The sequence below is a fragment of the Phodopus roborovskii genome, unplaced genomic scaffold, assembly GCF_943737965.1.
Source record: "Phodopus roborovskii unplaced genomic scaffold, PHOROB, whole genome shotgun sequence".
NCBI lineage: Eukaryota > Metazoa > Chordata > Mammalia > Rodentia > Cricetidae > Phodopus > Phodopus roborovskii.
The window spans coordinates 34,386,178-34,403,217 of record NW_026126418.1 but is presented as its reverse complement, the minus strand read 5'-3'; the positions used below and the strand labels follow the sequence as shown (position 1 = coordinate 34,403,217).

General features: G+C 44.3%; 1 protein-coding gene across 1 annotated transcript in view; it reads left to right on the top strand.

Moving 5' to 3' along the window:
• LOC127221877 (myosin-IIIb) overlaps positions 1 to 17,040 on the top strand; it is a 196,267-nt gene that overhangs the window by 142,606 nt on the left and 36,621 nt on the right. The window contains exons 17-20 of the mRNA XM_051183842.1: positions 752 to 899; positions 2,060 to 2,213; positions 4,498 to 4,586; positions 6,262 to 6,391. Coding sequence (XP_051039799.1) covers positions 752 to 899; positions 2,060 to 2,213; positions 4,498 to 4,586; positions 6,262 to 6,391 — 521 coding nt within the window. The remainder of the gene's footprint in view (positions 1 to 751; positions 900 to 2,059; positions 2,214 to 4,497; positions 4,587 to 6,261; positions 6,392 to 17,040) is intronic.

Here is a 17,040-nt window from a genome sequence, read left to right as displayed (position 1 = left end):
CTCCTGAGAGAATGACTGAAGGAGCCTTTGCAGGGGGATGTGTGGGGGGGGGGAGCCAGGTTCAAGTCCTGATATCCACAGCTTCATCAGCTGAGTGTTCTGCCCCTTTTCATCTCTGTGAAAGCAAAGTTAACACATCCTCCTCAGGAGTCTGGAGAAGTAAATGAGACTTTTTTCAAACTCTGAAGTGCAGACTCATCCTCGTGTTATTGTTTTTAGGACTTCTTTTCCTCCTCTGGACCTTACTATTTTTCTATATTGTAGAGGAATCAACACTGTTCAATTCTGAAGTCTCCTTCCAAGCATGTTTTGGGGTGGGTAGATGGGTGAATATGTAGGAGATGCCAGGGCCCCATGGGAGCTTCTCTGTAATTATTGTTCTGTTCTCTCTTTTTGAAAATTTATGTTTTTGAGGCAGAGTCCTGCTCTGTAGCCCAGGATGACTTCAAACTCCTGACAGCCCTGTCTTAGCCTCCTCCCCGCGCCCCCCCCAACCCAATGCCAAGATTACAGGTAGATGCCATCATGCCTGGCCCTGAGTAAGATTTTAAAGGAGTTTATTTAAAGCATTCTAATTTTTTTTCTCTTTTAAAAGTAATGTTATTGAAAGTTTCTAACTGCTGTCCCTGAGGAGGCAGGAGTCCTCTTTCCCCAAGTGGGTGGATCCACACTGGAACTTACACATTCATTGTTTTGAGACAGATGTAACTGGATGTGACTTCTCCTGTCGAATTTTCTTTCTCTCTCGCAGTAGAGTGGAGGACAGGATGAATGTGGGCATCTTGGACATTTTTGGCTTTGAGGATTTTCAGAGGAATTCCTTTGAACAGCTCTGTATAAATATTGCCAACGAACAGATCCAGTACTATTTCAATCAGCACGTGTTTGCTCTTGAGCAGGTAGGATTGAGTCCAGTCCGAAGCTAAGAGTACCGGGGGGCATGGGGGGGGAGCGCAGTGGTCGCCAGGCTGCCACAATTTGAAGCAAAACCCGATTAGTCAAGCTGTCAGGTGGAAGATTCCAGAAGAACCACTGGTGAGACAGTCCTGCCAAAATAAACAGCTGAAATTTAGTCTGGGGACAAGGAAAGGTCCTGATTTCCACGGAAAGGTACATTCCCTCACTTGAGTGGAGCTGGTGAGAGGCCAATTATTTAACTCTTGCTTCAAGATTATTCCCTGTATATTGTCAAATATGTTCCATCCTCTCCTGTTTGGTCTAAAATTATCTATAATGGTGTCCAAGAAGAGACCGGGTGACCCTGAGCCTAAGACACCATTCTTATAATCCACACTCACCATCATCATCTCTGGTTGCTTCTGCGTCAGGCACCCCAGTAATGGAGGGGTGTCTCCAAGGAGGAGAAACACCCAGAATCTCTAGATATGGGAGTCTGTTCCTCACACAGTTCAGTGGCAAATTCGACAGTCTGAGAAGCAAGCAGCTCCAAGATGCCAGGCCCTTCCTCCTGCACCTTTAGCCTGAGCACCGTTCTGTCCCACCTGACCTATGCTGCAACCTAAAGACTCCCTTCCGTGTGAAAGTAACACGAGCAAGCCCGTGGGTGCCGTAGACAGCCTCAGTGCAAGGGGCAGGGAGGAGGACACAGAGGAAACACACAGTTTCTGGCTATGTCTGCAGAACCTCCATCGCCTGTTCACCTTACATAGAACTTGACTTTAGGAACACCCAGAGCCCTGCCATTTCTCTTCCCCGGGAAACACGGAGTTGCCTAGTTTTCCAGCCCTAAATGCTCGTTTAAGAGAAGAAAGAAATCATGTAAGCACTAAGATAGTGTTCTTAGATAGGGTTTTAGCACTTTCCTACCCGAGTTTCTAAATAATGAGTTTCCAACCCAGTGGCTGGGAGGTTAAGTGTTTGATGTCCCATCATAGGCCACATTTAAGTGAACACTGTTGAGGTTGTAATATTTAGATTCTTTATCCATAGCCCCAAACACACCCACTTACTCACATGTCTCAATATGGCCAGACCTACAAAGTCCAGGTGGTACCCAGGCCAGTGTCAGGCCAGAGAGTCACGGTCTGTTTCCCTCCAGATGGAGTACCAGAATGAAGGCATTGATGCTGTCCTTGTGCAATACGAAGACAATCGCCCGCTCCTGGACATGTTCCTCCAAAAACCCTTGGGCCTTCTTGCACTTTTGGATGAGGAAAGTCGATTTCCCCAAGCAACAGACCAGACCTTGGTTGGTAGGTACCTTTTAGGGGAAAGTGTACATGCTGGAGGGTGGAACTTGACACTAGGTGTTAGGTGGCTGTGTTTCACGTTTACTTGGAATACTTTGTGGGTTGTAAAAGTGGGAGCTGGAGAGATAGCTCAGAGGTTAGGAAGACTTCTTGTTCTTGCTGAGAACACGGTTCAGTTCCCATCACTCATATTGGGGCAGCTTACAAGCACCCTTAACTTCACTCACATAGGTATCAACACCATCTTCTGCTTCCTCTGGCATCTGCACGCATACATTGTGCATACAAGCAAGCAGGAGCACACATACACACAAACACATTTAAATTTTAAAAAAATTAAGAATTGTTTTTGAAATGAATTGCATGCCCTGACTTAAATCTATCACCACGCCTGTGCCCTCCCATCCTCATATTCTGCCAACACACATTTCCTTATGCTTATATCATCTTATACCTTCCCCTCCCTGGGTACCCAGACTCTTTATACTTCATCTTAGTGCCAAAGGCTGAGAAATGATCCTTCATATGCCCTTTGCAAGCTTGTGCCATATCTTCACCAGAGCTCCTGTCTACCTTTAGTCCCAAGTAGTGCAGGAGCCCTGTGATCCCAGACTCACAATGCCCCCTCTTCGATAGACATTCCTGCTGGTTTAGTCTTTCTAAAAGCACATTTCCTTAGGTTGCTAGTATCTTCTGGATAGAGATATGCACACCCTATTGGCATCTAAAGTCTTCACATCTATCTATCTATCTATCTATCTATCTATCTATCTATCTATCTTCTATCATCTATGTATCTGTCATCTATATATCATTTATGTCTCTATCCATATCTATTAATTATCTACCTCTGTCTATTATCTATATATCATCTATGTGTCATCTATATATCATCTATGTATCTTTCTATAGCTATCATCTATCTAAAATCCATCTCTATCTATCTATCTCATGTGGAGGAGGTAGTCAGAGAACAACTTGTAGGAGTTGGTCCTCTCCCTCTACCTTGTGCTTGAACTTGGGTCATCAGGATTGGTGGCAAGTACCTGAATCATCTTGCCAGTCCATATCCAAGTGCTCTATCTCCCCCACTTCCTGCCCCCAATTCCTCCTCCACATCCTTCATGATATTTTTTTTTAAGAGTCTTCAGTTTCAATGAGCTTTTTTCTTTACCTGTGTTGTGATGTTAGAAGCCCTTGGGTCCCAGTTCCTTATCTGCCTTTAGTACCTAGTACAGTTCTTCACACTGAGCTCTCAGTCATTTCCACAGTGATGTAAACATTGTTTGTAGGGGAGAGTAGAAAGTTTCAAGCCCTTTCCTCAGCTGGAAATTGATGTATGGGAGACTCACTTCAAAGTGTTGAAGCTGGCAGCACCAATGGTTTTCTTATCTGTACATTGCCCTAATGAAGTTAACCTGGGGTTATCTGCCCTCCTAGCCTATCTGAATGGTTCCAAAGCTCCTTGGTGAAGTCTGAGACTGTCTTGGGTGTCCATACTTAGAATTTCTTAGAGCTAGGAAGGGAATGTGACATCTTAACAGCTAAAGGAAGGCAAGATGGGTCATGCCCATCTGAGTGGGGCTGCTTGGGGCTGGTCTGTGTCTCTGGCTGGAGGGGCAGATTTGTGTTTGAAAGAGCAAGCAGTTTCCACTGTGACTCTCCAACATGAAAAACCATGCATGTAAAATTTTTAAATATTTTATTTAATATTCATACGTGCACTTGGGATGTTTGGATCAAATCTACCCCCATCCCATCCCATTTTCCCTTATTCCCCTCTACCACTACTTTCCCCTCTCAACTTCATGCATTTGAGTTCACCTGCGTTCATGTAGGTCTATATATGGATGATTGTAGGGCCATCTCTTGGAGCGTGGGTAAACTCTCAGGGCCTGCATCCCTGGAGAAAGCTGGCTCTTCCTCCCTCTAGCAGCCATCGGTTGCCAACAGCGCCTCACCTAGAAGGAGAACCTCATGGGTTCCTTCCCCATGCTGAGATTTGGGCTTGGTCTAATCTTGTGCGGGTCTTGTGGGCTGTGACATAGACACAGTCACAGACTGCATATTGGGGTTGTGAATTCATGTGCAACTGTACTGTCATGTACAGTAAATACTGTTTTCATTTCAGATGTCTGCTCCTTCTGACACTTTCCACACCTTTTGTGATAATCCCTGAGCCTTGGTGTGTGTGTGGGGGGGGTGAGGGAGGGAGAGAGAGAGAGAGGGAGGGAGGGAGATGCCCATTTAGAGATGAGCGTTCCAGACTCCTCTTCTCTGCACACAGATAAATTTGAAGATAACCTACGGTGCAAGTTCTTCTGGAGGCCCAAAGGAGTAGAGCTCTGTTTTGGCATTCAACACTATGCTGGACCGGTGAGAGGGGCAGGAGTTATGGGACACCAGAATGACCAAAGACTTGTGTCCCCATGGGGATGCTCATTAAACTGCTTGTAGACTTCACTCTCCTTTTAAATCTAACCACAATTTCCAAATGTCCTCAGTGGTGTTATTTGTAGGTATGGTGGCCCATGGAGCTACCACCCACATGGCCTACAGCCTGGCCCAGAACCAACAGCTCTCTAGACAGGAAACATGCTGCAGCCTATGCAGGGTTTCATGGTAAATGTTCACATTCTGAAGTCATTGGAGTGTAGGTGACATAGGATGGTTGATAACACAGTGGGGTTGTTTTTTTAGCATTTTCAACATGTCTATGGGCCACTAGAAATGTCTAGTGAAAGGATACAGTCTCACTCATCCAGATGTGTTTTTACCACATGAGCTAGAACTCCTATTTCTCATGTATCATGCTTCTATCTCGATTCAAGTCCCTGAAGCCAATTGGTGACTGATTCGGGAAACTGTCCAGTCTCGACAGCTCACTGCTGTGTTTCTCCCAGATAAACCAAATGAATTGTGATCAGTTCTTAATAGGTTTTATTGAGGCCCTAGATCCAGAAAATGGGCGGGGTTCAATGAAAGGTATTTGGGGTTATTCTATCAATGTGTGATGTACCCAAATTATCTCCCACATATATATCCTAAATCAAAAGTAAACTTGTCTTCCTTATCCCTTATGCCTCTCTGTCATACCCTCATCGTACCCATCCATCTTTTCCTCTTACACACATTATTTTTCTACCTTTTCTCTTTCTCTTTTTTCTCCTTCCTAGGATCCTTTTCTCTCTGGGTTGTGAACTCTTTGCTGAATTTATTTACCACTTATCTTAGTTAAGGTTACTATTGCTATGAGGAGACACCTTGACCAAAGCAACTTTTAAAAGAAATAATTTAATTGGGAACTTTAGAGGGTGTATCCATGATGGTCATGATAGGAAGCATGGTAGCAGGCAGAAAGAAAGAGAGAGGGAGACCGAGAAAGATGGAGGGGAGGGACTGGGCATGGCTTTTGAAATCTCAGAGCCTACCCCCAGTGGCATACCTACTCCAGCAAGGTCACACCTCTAATCCTTCCTCGGCAGTCCACCAAACTAGGACCCAAACTTGCAAACATGTGAGTTTATGTGGAGAATCTCATTCAAAGCACCACACCACTCCAGGGATTTGGAGAATATCCATTAAAACACCTCTAAGTTAGATTCCCTTGTTGCCAAGAACCAAGGACCACTTTGACTGCTCAGATCCCATGAGTACTTTGAGAAGGTGTGCTGGTCATGAGTCCCAGTATGATGACGATCCAACACTTAGCTCACTCAGCCCCTTGCTAAGCTCTTGCTTGCCTATCATTAGAAAGAGGATGGATGTTTCACACATGATGATTCCTCAGTATATTTTAACAGTTTTTCTGACGTGCTATATCTTCAGTAGGACCCTCTTCTTCAAAGATAACTCGACAAGAAGCTAAGATAAATTGACCTGTCAGAAGTACAACCTCTCCCTTTTATCTGGTGCTCTGTAGTCAAAAGGCCGAGTATAAGAGGATGTTTATAACCATTGCTGGGTAACGACTACCCAGATGACCTGCCAGTGTCACTAGCCACAGTCAGTTGCCTTTGTTAACCTACACACTTTGCTGTCTGTTTTCCAGGTATTATATGATGCTTCTGGGGTTCTTGAGAAAAACAGAGACACTCTCCCTGCTGACGTGGTTGTAGTCCTGAGGACGTCTGAGAACAAACTTCTTCAGCAACTGTTCTCAATCCCCTTGACCAAAACAGGTACTTGAGAACCCCCCAAAGCCTCAGTCTAGACACCTGTGTGAGCCAATACAGTGTCTTCTAGTCAGTGTCTAAATATCTGCACCACCAACATCAAATGTTCCCCATTTTAAGATTTATGTGTTTGTGTGTTTTGCCTATATGTATGCCTATGCAACTTGTGCATGCCTGGTACGCTCAGAGGTTATAAGAGTGTATCAGAGCCACTAGGAGTCTCAGATGGTTGTGAGCGGCCATGTGGGTGCTCCTAACCACTGAGTATCTTTTCATTCCCCACATGAACTTCTTTAACCTCAACCAGGGTTCAATCTAAGTTCAAGAAAAGAGCATGACTGTTTCTTTTGTAAATTAAGCCCTGAGATGAATTACACACACACACACACACACACACACACACACACCTTTCCCCATCATCTCTTAGACTTCTCATTTTCTCTGCCTCCTCGTAACTCTTTTCTTTATAAAACTATACATTATCATTGATCCACGTTAAACACCCAGGGTAGACTTGGTCTACCTAGAATTACTGAGACAATTCTTTCTATTCATGTAAGATTCCAAGTAAAGGAGCATGGTACACCACAGGTCTGATCATGAGCCCCATCATTTTCCTAAGCAACCTGGCCCATCCACGGCTTTACTTGCTGTCAGTCAGTGCTTAAGCTGTCATTATTCTGTGGATCCTCATGCCAGGAAGCAGGATGCTAGGGCCCCAGATGAGAGTTGCTGGTTCTTTTCTGTTGTGCCAAGTGGATTCTCTCTGGGCCAAGCTCCTTTGATTTACCTGGGATCCAGCTGTCTGTCTGGGCTGCCATCTCAGTCCTCTCACAGCTCTGCTCTCGAGGGCTTTGTGTTTTTGAGACTGTCTAGACACAGCTGTGGGTGTGCTTTACGGAATGAGTGGGAGAGCTTTTTCAGTCTGTCCTGCCCTCTTTCCTCCTAAAATCATTGTCACCAGTGTCTCTCACCTGAGGCCTTTGCAAGGTAGAATGAGCTATCACTGTGCCTGATTTATAGCTGAACGTATAATATGCAGAGTAATGAAAATCCTGCCTAAGGGAGAACAAAAGGCTAATGTACAGCCTGTTCTTCATCTTGACTTGATGACGTATCTTCTATCAAACATGCTTCTATGGTACCCAGTGCCCATCAAAGGTCTCTGCCAGCCTCCTCTATAGATGCTTCTTGGCTACAACCAGGATTGATTCATATGGATACCTGGGATTTTGAGAGCAGGCGTGGGCAGAGCTGTCTGGCGTTTCCCCACTGAAGGCTCCTCTGCAGCTGGTTTCTGGGCAGATGATTCCGTTAGTAACTGGGTGAATTGTCTTTGAGATAAGATCCATCTGGAGGACTTTTTAGCTGGCAAGTGTACTCTCCCATAAATGTGAATAATGATTTGTCAAAATCTGTTTGGAATTTTGGAAATTTACTCTTTCAACCTGTGGCCGAAGATAAACAAGTTCACAGTTCTAAGGACTAGGTGGCTCTATGCAGAGGGTAAGGCTCTGCAGGGAGCCTCCTGCTCTTTGAGTTACCCCAAATCGCAAGAAAACCCAACATAACCTTTCTTATTTCCTGATTTTATTTTTTAAACTCTTTTAGAGAGCTTATAACCCAATGGTCCTTAACCTTCTTAATGCCATGACCCTTTAATACAGTTCCCCATGTTGTGGTGACCCCCAACCATAAAGTTATTTTTGTTGCTACTTCATAACTGTAGTTTTGCTACTGTTATGAATTGTAATGCAAGTGTCTAATATGCAGGATATCTGATATGTGACCTCCAGAATGGTTGTGTGTTGAACAGGCTTCTTCTTTTGGGCCACCAACCAGTTCCCAAATCATGGCACAGAGATTTGTTATTAGTTATACATTCTCAACCTTAGTTTATGCTCATTTCTGGCTAACTTTTTTTCCTTTAACTTAAATAAACCTGTTTCTTTTTGTCTATCTTTTCCCGGGGCCCTTTTACCTTTCTTTCTGCATGTCCTACTCTGTGTCTGGCTGGCTGGCTGGTGGCTGCCTAGCTGGCCCCCGGCATCACCCTCTCTTTCTCCCTCATTTTCTCTTCTCTTCTTCTCTCCAGCCCAGATCCCTCTGCCTGCTAGCCTTGCCTATCCTTTTCCTGCCTAGCTATTGGCCGATCAACTTTTTATTAGACTGCTTGGGAGCCTTAGACAGGCAAGGTGAAACAGCAACACATCTTTACATAAACAAATGCAACACATCTTTGCCTAGTTAAAGTAATATCCCATAATAGTTGTGACCCACAATTTTTTTTCTGAATTTTTGCCTAGAAATGGAACCCATCATCTGGGAGTAGCAAAAAAACAAAACAAACCAAAACAAAAATACTAGAAACAAAGTGATGTCCTGGCAAACTTCTCTATATTTTTGTATTTTTGAATTTTGTACTATGCTGCTAATTTCTTTTAAAATCATACAGTCATTTTCTTCATATTTTGAATATTATTAAGAGGCTATACATGAGCATCAAAACTGACAAGCTAGAGACTGTTCCCTTTCTGGATTTATTCATGTAAAAATGCATTCAGAAAAATCTGGTAACAAGGTGTCATTTGAGACAACAGGAGTCTACAGCAGAGTCAGTGTAGTGTGCTACTAGAGAAATTAGAACTTTTGTGTATCTTTTCTTCCTCTCTGGAATTGGTCCCAATTTATTACCATATAATGATAATTGTACTCGACCTCCATTCAAAAGTGATGATGTGTGCTGCATTGAATGACAGAATGTAAATGAAATGGCTCTGTGGTTAAGAGCACTGGCTGCTCTTTTAGAGGAACCAACTTCTGTCCTCGGCCCCTTATGGTGGCTCAGAACTGTCTATAACTCCAATCACAGGAGATCTGATGTTAATGAAGCTTGTAAAATTGGAAGCAGGCATCCCTATGTGTCATCTGTTGTCTGTCTATCACCGTAGTACAGCCTTTGAAGGAAGTCCTCCTGTTTTCACGGAAGTTGAAAGCATTTGTTTCAGGTCATGCTTGTCTCTTTGGAGGGGAAGTAGTTATGCATTGCTGCTTGAGACACATAAGGCCCCAGATATTCTATCAAAATAATACCAGTGCTTAAAAACCCAGCTTAGGTCATTTATATTCATCCTGCTTCAACACTTAAATAAATGGCTCAGAGGTTAAGAGCACTTACTGTTCTTGCAGAGGAATTAAGTTCCAATCTCAGCCCCCATATGGTGGCTCAGAACTGTCTATAACTCCAGTTCCAGGAGATCTGATGCCCTCTTCTGACTTCCACCAGGTACACACATAATACACATGCATGCATCCAGGCAAAGCACTCATCCATATGAAATAAAATAAATATTTTTATATATAGCAACAAACATACCCATGGCTCCCTAAGTGGACTGGCCATGCTCCGATGCCCTGGCTTCCTCTCTCAATGGTGGGCACATGGACACTTACTTCATAGTAGCCATTATGCTGGGAGTTTATGCTTTGCACACTCTTCCATGGGCATTCTATTTCACAGTAATATGGGCTTTTGCCAAAAGCTAAGGAAAGTCCTTTAAAATTCAAAGGTAAACTTTAATTTCAGTATCAAAGAATTCCTTCCAGATAAGTTCAGATTTCCTGGGAGCTACACTGATGCTGTCTTTTGCTTCTAAAGTCAGGTGTCAGAAGGACCCAGGCTGGCTTTCTTGCCCTTTCGAGGGAGGCTCTTCCCTGGGTTGGTAGGCAGGTAACACTTCCTTCATTAGCTGATATTGGTTTAATTTCTTATCAAGGCTGAAAAGATAAACATGTGGCTCTGTGTGTACAACTTTGTAGCCTCTCATGACAATAATGATGAATAACAGAGACAACCAACTCATAAAGAAAATATGGGTGGTTTGTGTTTTTGTTTGTTTGTTTGTTTGTTTTTGTTTTGCTTATAGCATTAGAGGATTTGGTGTGTTATCAGTTGGCTCTGCTGGTTCAGGTCTCAGGAAGCAAATCCTGGCAGGTGTAGCTGGTGGAACAAATCTGCCTTTGTGCTGAGGGAGAAAAAGACCAAGTTGTCACCATCCCCTTAGGGACACCTCCAGGGATCAGAAGACCTCTCACTAGTCCCAGAGTTTTAGAGGCTGCATCACCTGCCAGCAGTTACCATGAGTAACACACTCACCTTGGGGAGACATTCCATATCCAAGCCATGGTAACGACAAGTGAAATCCGAGATAGTAACCACGTAGCATTCTCCCACTTCATCTTTGCTGTTCACAGACTGCTAAAGAGATAACTGAACATGCAGAGTGAAATTGTGAGGCCTGGGGTGGCATGAGACGGGGTCACTCCTGGATTCCCTAGCACCAGCCGTGTTTGGAGGGAAAGATGCCTATGCTGAGGGATGCTTTCGTTCCACGGTTCCCAGTCGGCATTGGGGAGACAGAGGCAGCCATCGTCAGCACGAATCCTCTCTCCTTTAGTGTGCCGACAAGACCATGCCTTTGTCTGCATAGGAACCATTTTAGACACGGCAATAACTCCTTTATAACTCCTTTCTATTGTTAGAAGCTCTAAGGTGGGTAAAAGCTTGGTGTGGCCTCAGAAATACATTCTAACCTTTCAACCGGGACTCTCAAGCTGAATGATCCAGGCAGAAGACCATTAAAAGGAAAGATATTCAAACACAGCATCCAAGCATGTGTTTCTGTCTGTAAAATGTCCTGCTGTCTGTTAGAAAACTGGGAGAACGCACACAAGGCTATGGGAGGGAGGAGAAGAGGTTTAAAAGGAACTTGAAAGACATCTCTACATTTGAATCATAAACTCCGACTTCTGAATAGTAATTTGGAATTATAAAGGAGTTAAGAACTTGGAAGAAACTGGAAGAGGGAAAAAAGTAACCGAGAGGGAACAGTATCTAACTTCAAAGACCAGGCTAGCATCAATGCCCAGAGCTGAGTTCTGCTTCCGCCACCTCTGCCTGAGGTCACACACAGCACTCTTTGGTATTGAGATTGTAGTAAGAATCAAAATTCTCACTCTCTTTGCTTCCATTTGTTGCCCTTTGTATCTTGGGGGGGATGACGAGCAGTGCCTCTCCATCTTATAAATCTTTAAGGCATGTTCTTCAAGTCTGTGGCGCTCTGAGTCTGTACCTCCCAAATTTATGGCATTAAGCCCTGAAGAGGGCGGGCACCAGTGGGTCACCCTCTCTCACTGTCCCCTTTCTCCCTTTAGCTTGGTCCTCTGCTCTGATAGTGTAGCAGGCAGGTCTGGAAGAGGACCTGAAGGAAGCCACAGTCGCAGGGCTACACACAGCACAGAGCTTGTTTCTTCCTGAAGGGGAGACCCAGATGACTTGTCCCACGGTGAGGAGGGGGCTGCAGAGCCAGCTCCTTTTCACACAGAGGAGACACCGTTCATCCAATTTAACTTGAGAGTGGAGTGTGACTCCAGTCAACATATAATCACAAAATTAGCAAAAATGTCAAGATCTGGCTCCATGCCTAAGTACTTTCTAGAAGGAATAGAAGAAAGTTCTAGCCAGAGTGGTCAAAGACAAGTAGTATTGTAGGACTAAATTTAAAAAAAAAATGCACAAAGCATCACAAAAAACAAATTCTGAATAATTCTGATTAGGTGTGTAAGTCAGAAGTGGGACAATATGAGCATTTAATCTGTACAAGTGAAAATAGAGAGGAAAAGAGTTTATGATTCAAATGTAGAGATGTCTTTCAAGTTCTTTTTAAAACTCTTCTCCTCCCTCCCACAAGCCTTTTGCATTTTCCCCCAGCCTACTATCATAGGGAGAAGGTTATAGGTTAAGAGAAAGTGATGTCTTTGACTAATGAAAGGCTTCTTGGAAGAGGTTTTGTTGTTGTTGTTTTTGCTTTGTTTTCCAACAAGAAAATCGGGCAGTCTGAGAACCATGAAGTGCCCATCCTGTAGGCCTCAAGAGAGAGGGAGGTGAAGTAGATGACTAAGTAAACCAGATGCCACTATAGGATGTCAACACAGAGGGATGTGTGAGGAGGAAGCAAGATGGGAAAAGGCTGTCAGAGCACTCGGCCAGGCCACCTCAGGCCTCATAATGCTGGTCTGAATTGCTGGAGACAGTCAAAGTGGTCCCTGGGCAGAACCCTCCAGGATGAGAGGGACGGGGAAGGACTGGCTGATGGGAGGCATCATTACATTCAAATGGTCACACACAGGGTCTGTCAGTTCACACTGCAGTAGTCCATTAACTAAGAGGCAGGGCTAGCTGGCTGACAGGCTCACAGTCTCCTGGACCATCTAGTTAAGAGGGAACCATTTAGGGTTGATGGTTCATTGGGTGATCACAGAAAGGCACAGTTCCTGGCATTACTGTATGGAGAAGCTGGAGTGGGCACCTGCCCCAAAGCTAGCTTACTAATGATCAGCGTCACTAGAAAGAGGCCCCCACAGAAGATGGAGATCAAGTAAAATAGACACAACTGTCAGGAGATCCTTCCAGCACCAGCCTGGGCTGGGGACATCCTGTGTCAGGACAAGCCGACTGGCAGAGTCAGTCACTTAGAATAACAGAAATAGCAAATGTTATTGCACGGGCCCTATCAGATCACAATGGGCAATCAGTGTTAAGTGGTTAAGCACTGTGGTCTACCTAGCCTTGCCATTCTGCCTTGTGTGATCATGCTCCGTGCCTCCCTGCTAAGACGGAGCTGCAAGAGACTTGAGACAGCACTTTCTGTTCCCTGTGTACACAGAGCAATAGGCAGCATCTCATGTTGCTTGGCAGATACCACTCTCTAGGCTGACTTCTACTCCCGACACCTTCCTTCCTCTCCTGCCTCCGTGTTTGCTCTTCAGAACTCAGTCACAGCACTTCCTGGGGGAAGTCCCGGTTGGGTGAAGTGTTTGACTCCTCTGGAAGGTGAGCGCTGGAGACGAGAAAGATGGCGCCTCCTCCCAGCTGTGGGAGAGGAGCTGGCACATGGTGGCTCCATGAGTGCCATTTCCTGGTAGTCCTGAGAGTGCTTGCAGCACATCAGAAATGAGGATGGTCTGTGATTTACCATGCTGCCGGCCTGCCAGAGCCCAGGATTTCTTTTAATAAACTGTGAACTTCAGAAGGAACTCCACTCAGAACTCTATATTCCCGGTCTAGAGACAAGTGTGAGGCCCTCTAGCACTCACGGGGAGGGCAGATGTGACTACAGTCACCAGCATCTGAAAGTGATTTTGGTGCCTCCCAGGGAGGAGAGCATCATGGGGTCTTTCCCTGGAGGCCCAGGACAAATGGTGCAGGAAATCCCAGGACAATAGAGAACAGTGTCCTGAACCCACAGCCTAGTGCTCCCCATGACTAGATGGACCTGAGCATACCCCAGATCACTGCTCAGGGGCTGTCTGGCCTGAGTCCTCCGGTGCCCTAGCCTCCATGAACCTGAGCCAGAGGATGAATCAGAGCCACAGCCACAGGAGAAACCCCACACTCTGCTGCCTTTTCCTCCACTCGTTAATGGCTTTCAGTCCTTGTCCTTCAGGGTCTGATCTTCATTAGCTGCCGCAAGGCCAAGTGTGTGGTGTGGCAGGGTGAAGAAAGTAACCCCTAACATTCTCCATGCCTTTAGGCCTTGATTTTTCTTCTCCAAGTTAAATAATTGTAGCAGTTTGGATGTTTCTTTCCTCTTTAAGTTCTGTATGCACTTTGTCACCCTGTCGGCTAGGTTTGGAATGCAACCATGTAGCTGTGGACCCACTGGGCCGGTGTCTGGCCCCAGCTTCTGCATGTACCCAGGGGCTTTGTGCTTGAAAAGCTTCCAAAGAGAAAGGACCCCTACCAATCTCTAGCCCAAGTGCCAGTGGTTTAAAATGTCTGTTGGCTTTCCCTAGAGCAGAATGGCACATGTTAAAAGTAAAAAGAAATAGGTAAACTTAATTTCAATAGTGTATCTAAGTCATAGATTTAAGAAAATATTATTTAACATATAAGCATCATAAATTGAGATCTCCTACCGTTGGTACTGTCTTCAAACTCTCATGCGTGTTTGACACTTAGGGCATGTCTCAGTTCAGACAGCCACTTTTTACAGCTCAGGAGCTGCTGTGCCACTGGTGTGGCTGTGGGGAACCATTGCCCTGTCACAGGAGATATTTGCTCTCAGAGGGAAATGCAGACAGATCATGATCACAGTGGTTCTCCAGAAGGAAACTCCAGGTGATGGGACAGAATGGTGCTATTGGTTCTTTTCTTTTTAAATTTGTTTATCATTTGATTATACCACATGAGAATATACCACATGTGTTCAGGTGCCTCTGGGGGCAAGAAAAAGGCCGGAAAGGAAGTTGCAGGTGGTTGTGAGCTGCCCATTGCCAGTGCTGGGAACTAAACTCTAAAAGACCAGCGAATACTGTTAGTCACTGAGTCATCTTTCCAGACCCGTTTCATTTCTTTATTAGGTGCATGCGTGTGTGTGTGTGTGTGTGTGTGTGTGTGTGTGTGTGTGTGTGTGTGTGTGTGTACAGACTTCCAACCATTCTCCAATGCAAGAGAGAAATTACTATTCAAAATTTGCAGGCTTCCAACAAAGTATAACAGTTCTGGGGCTGTCATACACACAGACATGTGTCATATTTTCAGTATGAGAGTGTTTTTCCAAGTTTCTTGAAATGAAGGAATTGTGAGATGTGAAAGAATTCAAGATGAATAGAAGTGTGTGTGTGTGTGTGTGTGTGTGTGTGTGTGTACTGATATGGATTCATGAGTGTCCATGTACGTGGAAGCCAGAGGTCAACATAATCTTCTTCAGTCTCAGTCTCTTCTCCACATTTTGCTTGTTTTTTCAAGACAGGGTTTTTCTCTGTGTAACCCTGGCTGTTCTGGAACTCACTTTTTAGACCAGGCTGACCTCAAACTTTAGAAATCTGCCTGCCTCTGCCTCTAAAGTGCTGGAATTAAAGGCATGTGCCACCACCACCCAGTTGCAGCTTTGATTTTTAAAATGGTCAGAAATATAAGAAAAAAATAATTCTGCCTTTCTCTGCCAGGATTCTCAGTCATAGAAAAGAAAAATGTTCCTGTTTAAGCCCTTATTCCCAGCATTCAGGAGGCAGAGGTAGGCAGATTTTCTGAGTTCAAGACCAGCCTGGTCTACAGAGTGAGTTCCAGGACTTCCAGGGCTACACAGAGAAACCCTGTCTTGAAAAACAAAACAAAAAAAAAAAAAAAAAAAAAAAAAAAAGATAAAAGAATCTTCTCTTTCATTTTTCTATTTATCTCATATTTCAATAAATCATACTGGAGAAAAGGTCCCACAGCCCTTACTGTTTATCAATTTATTCTACTATAAAATCTGTTTATAGTATAGCACTCAGGTCACGTGATCTCCCCTCACCTTCATAAAAACTAACCCCGGGGTTCCTTAAAGAAAATAAACTAGAAACAAAGTCATCATAATTTTAACCTCTTTACTTAGATATGGATCAAAACTTCACACTCCACCCCACCCCTCAGGAATTCAGGTCATGTTAATAGAAACTATTCTTTCTCTTCAGAACCCAAGACCATCTTCTAACAGTCTGGCCCATATGTTGGATACATACAAAGTTAATCAGTTTGCTTTGGTGTCAGTGTGTGCAAAACAAAGCTGTAAACCCCAGCTGTGCGGAGTAACAATTATGAACTCTACTGGCTTGCACATGTGAGGCAGCAGTAAATGAAATGAAACATTGCTTAACTGAACTTGGGGGTAGGAGGTTGGGAGGAAGGGATCGCTGAGATTTTATTAAGATCCAATATTAGCATAGTGGGCTCCATTCTTCTCACTCCACAGGGTTAATTCAAATGATAAAGAAACCAGATGAATTGTCTTCCAGTTGATGAAGTTTGGCTTAACCATCACAACTGGTTTCTGGTAATCATTGGGATGTATTTGGCTGATCTAATTTAGTCTGTAAGGACCCCCCCACCTCCAATTCAGATCATCTAGGGTGGTATTTTTTAATAGTCTTTAATACAGTGCCTCATGTTGTGGTGACCCTCAACCATAGAATTATTATTATTTTAGTGCACTGCAATTTAGCTATTGTTATGAATCATAATATAAATATCTGATAAGAAGGATGTCTTAGTTAAGGTTTCTGTTGCTGTGAAGAGATACCATGACCATGGCAACTCTTATAATGGAAAGCATTTAATTGGAGTGGCTCACTTACAGTTTCAGAGGTTCAGTCCATTATCATCATGGTGGAACCTGATGGCATGCAGGCAGACATGGTGCTGGAGAAGTAGCTGATAGTCTCACATCTTGCAAGCAACAGGAAGTGATCCATCTCTACAGGAGTGGCTTGAACATATAGGAGACCTCCAAGCCCACCTGCACAGTGACACACTTCCTCCAACAAGGCCACACCTCCTAATGGTGCCACTCCCTTTGGGGGACATTTTCTTTCAAACTGCCACACAGGATATCTGATAAGCAAAGCCTGTGGAGGTTGCAACCCACAAATTGAGAACCACTGATCTAGAAGGCATGGGGGGGGGTTGGCAATCAATCCCATCAATTTTATCAGTCATTCAGTGGTTTGCCTATATTATCAAAATGCCTTAAGCAACCATATTTGAATTCAGACAGATGAGGAGCTGCCTGGTGGATGTTGCTCAGCGCTCTGAGGCATCCTTTGCCTCAGTTTCT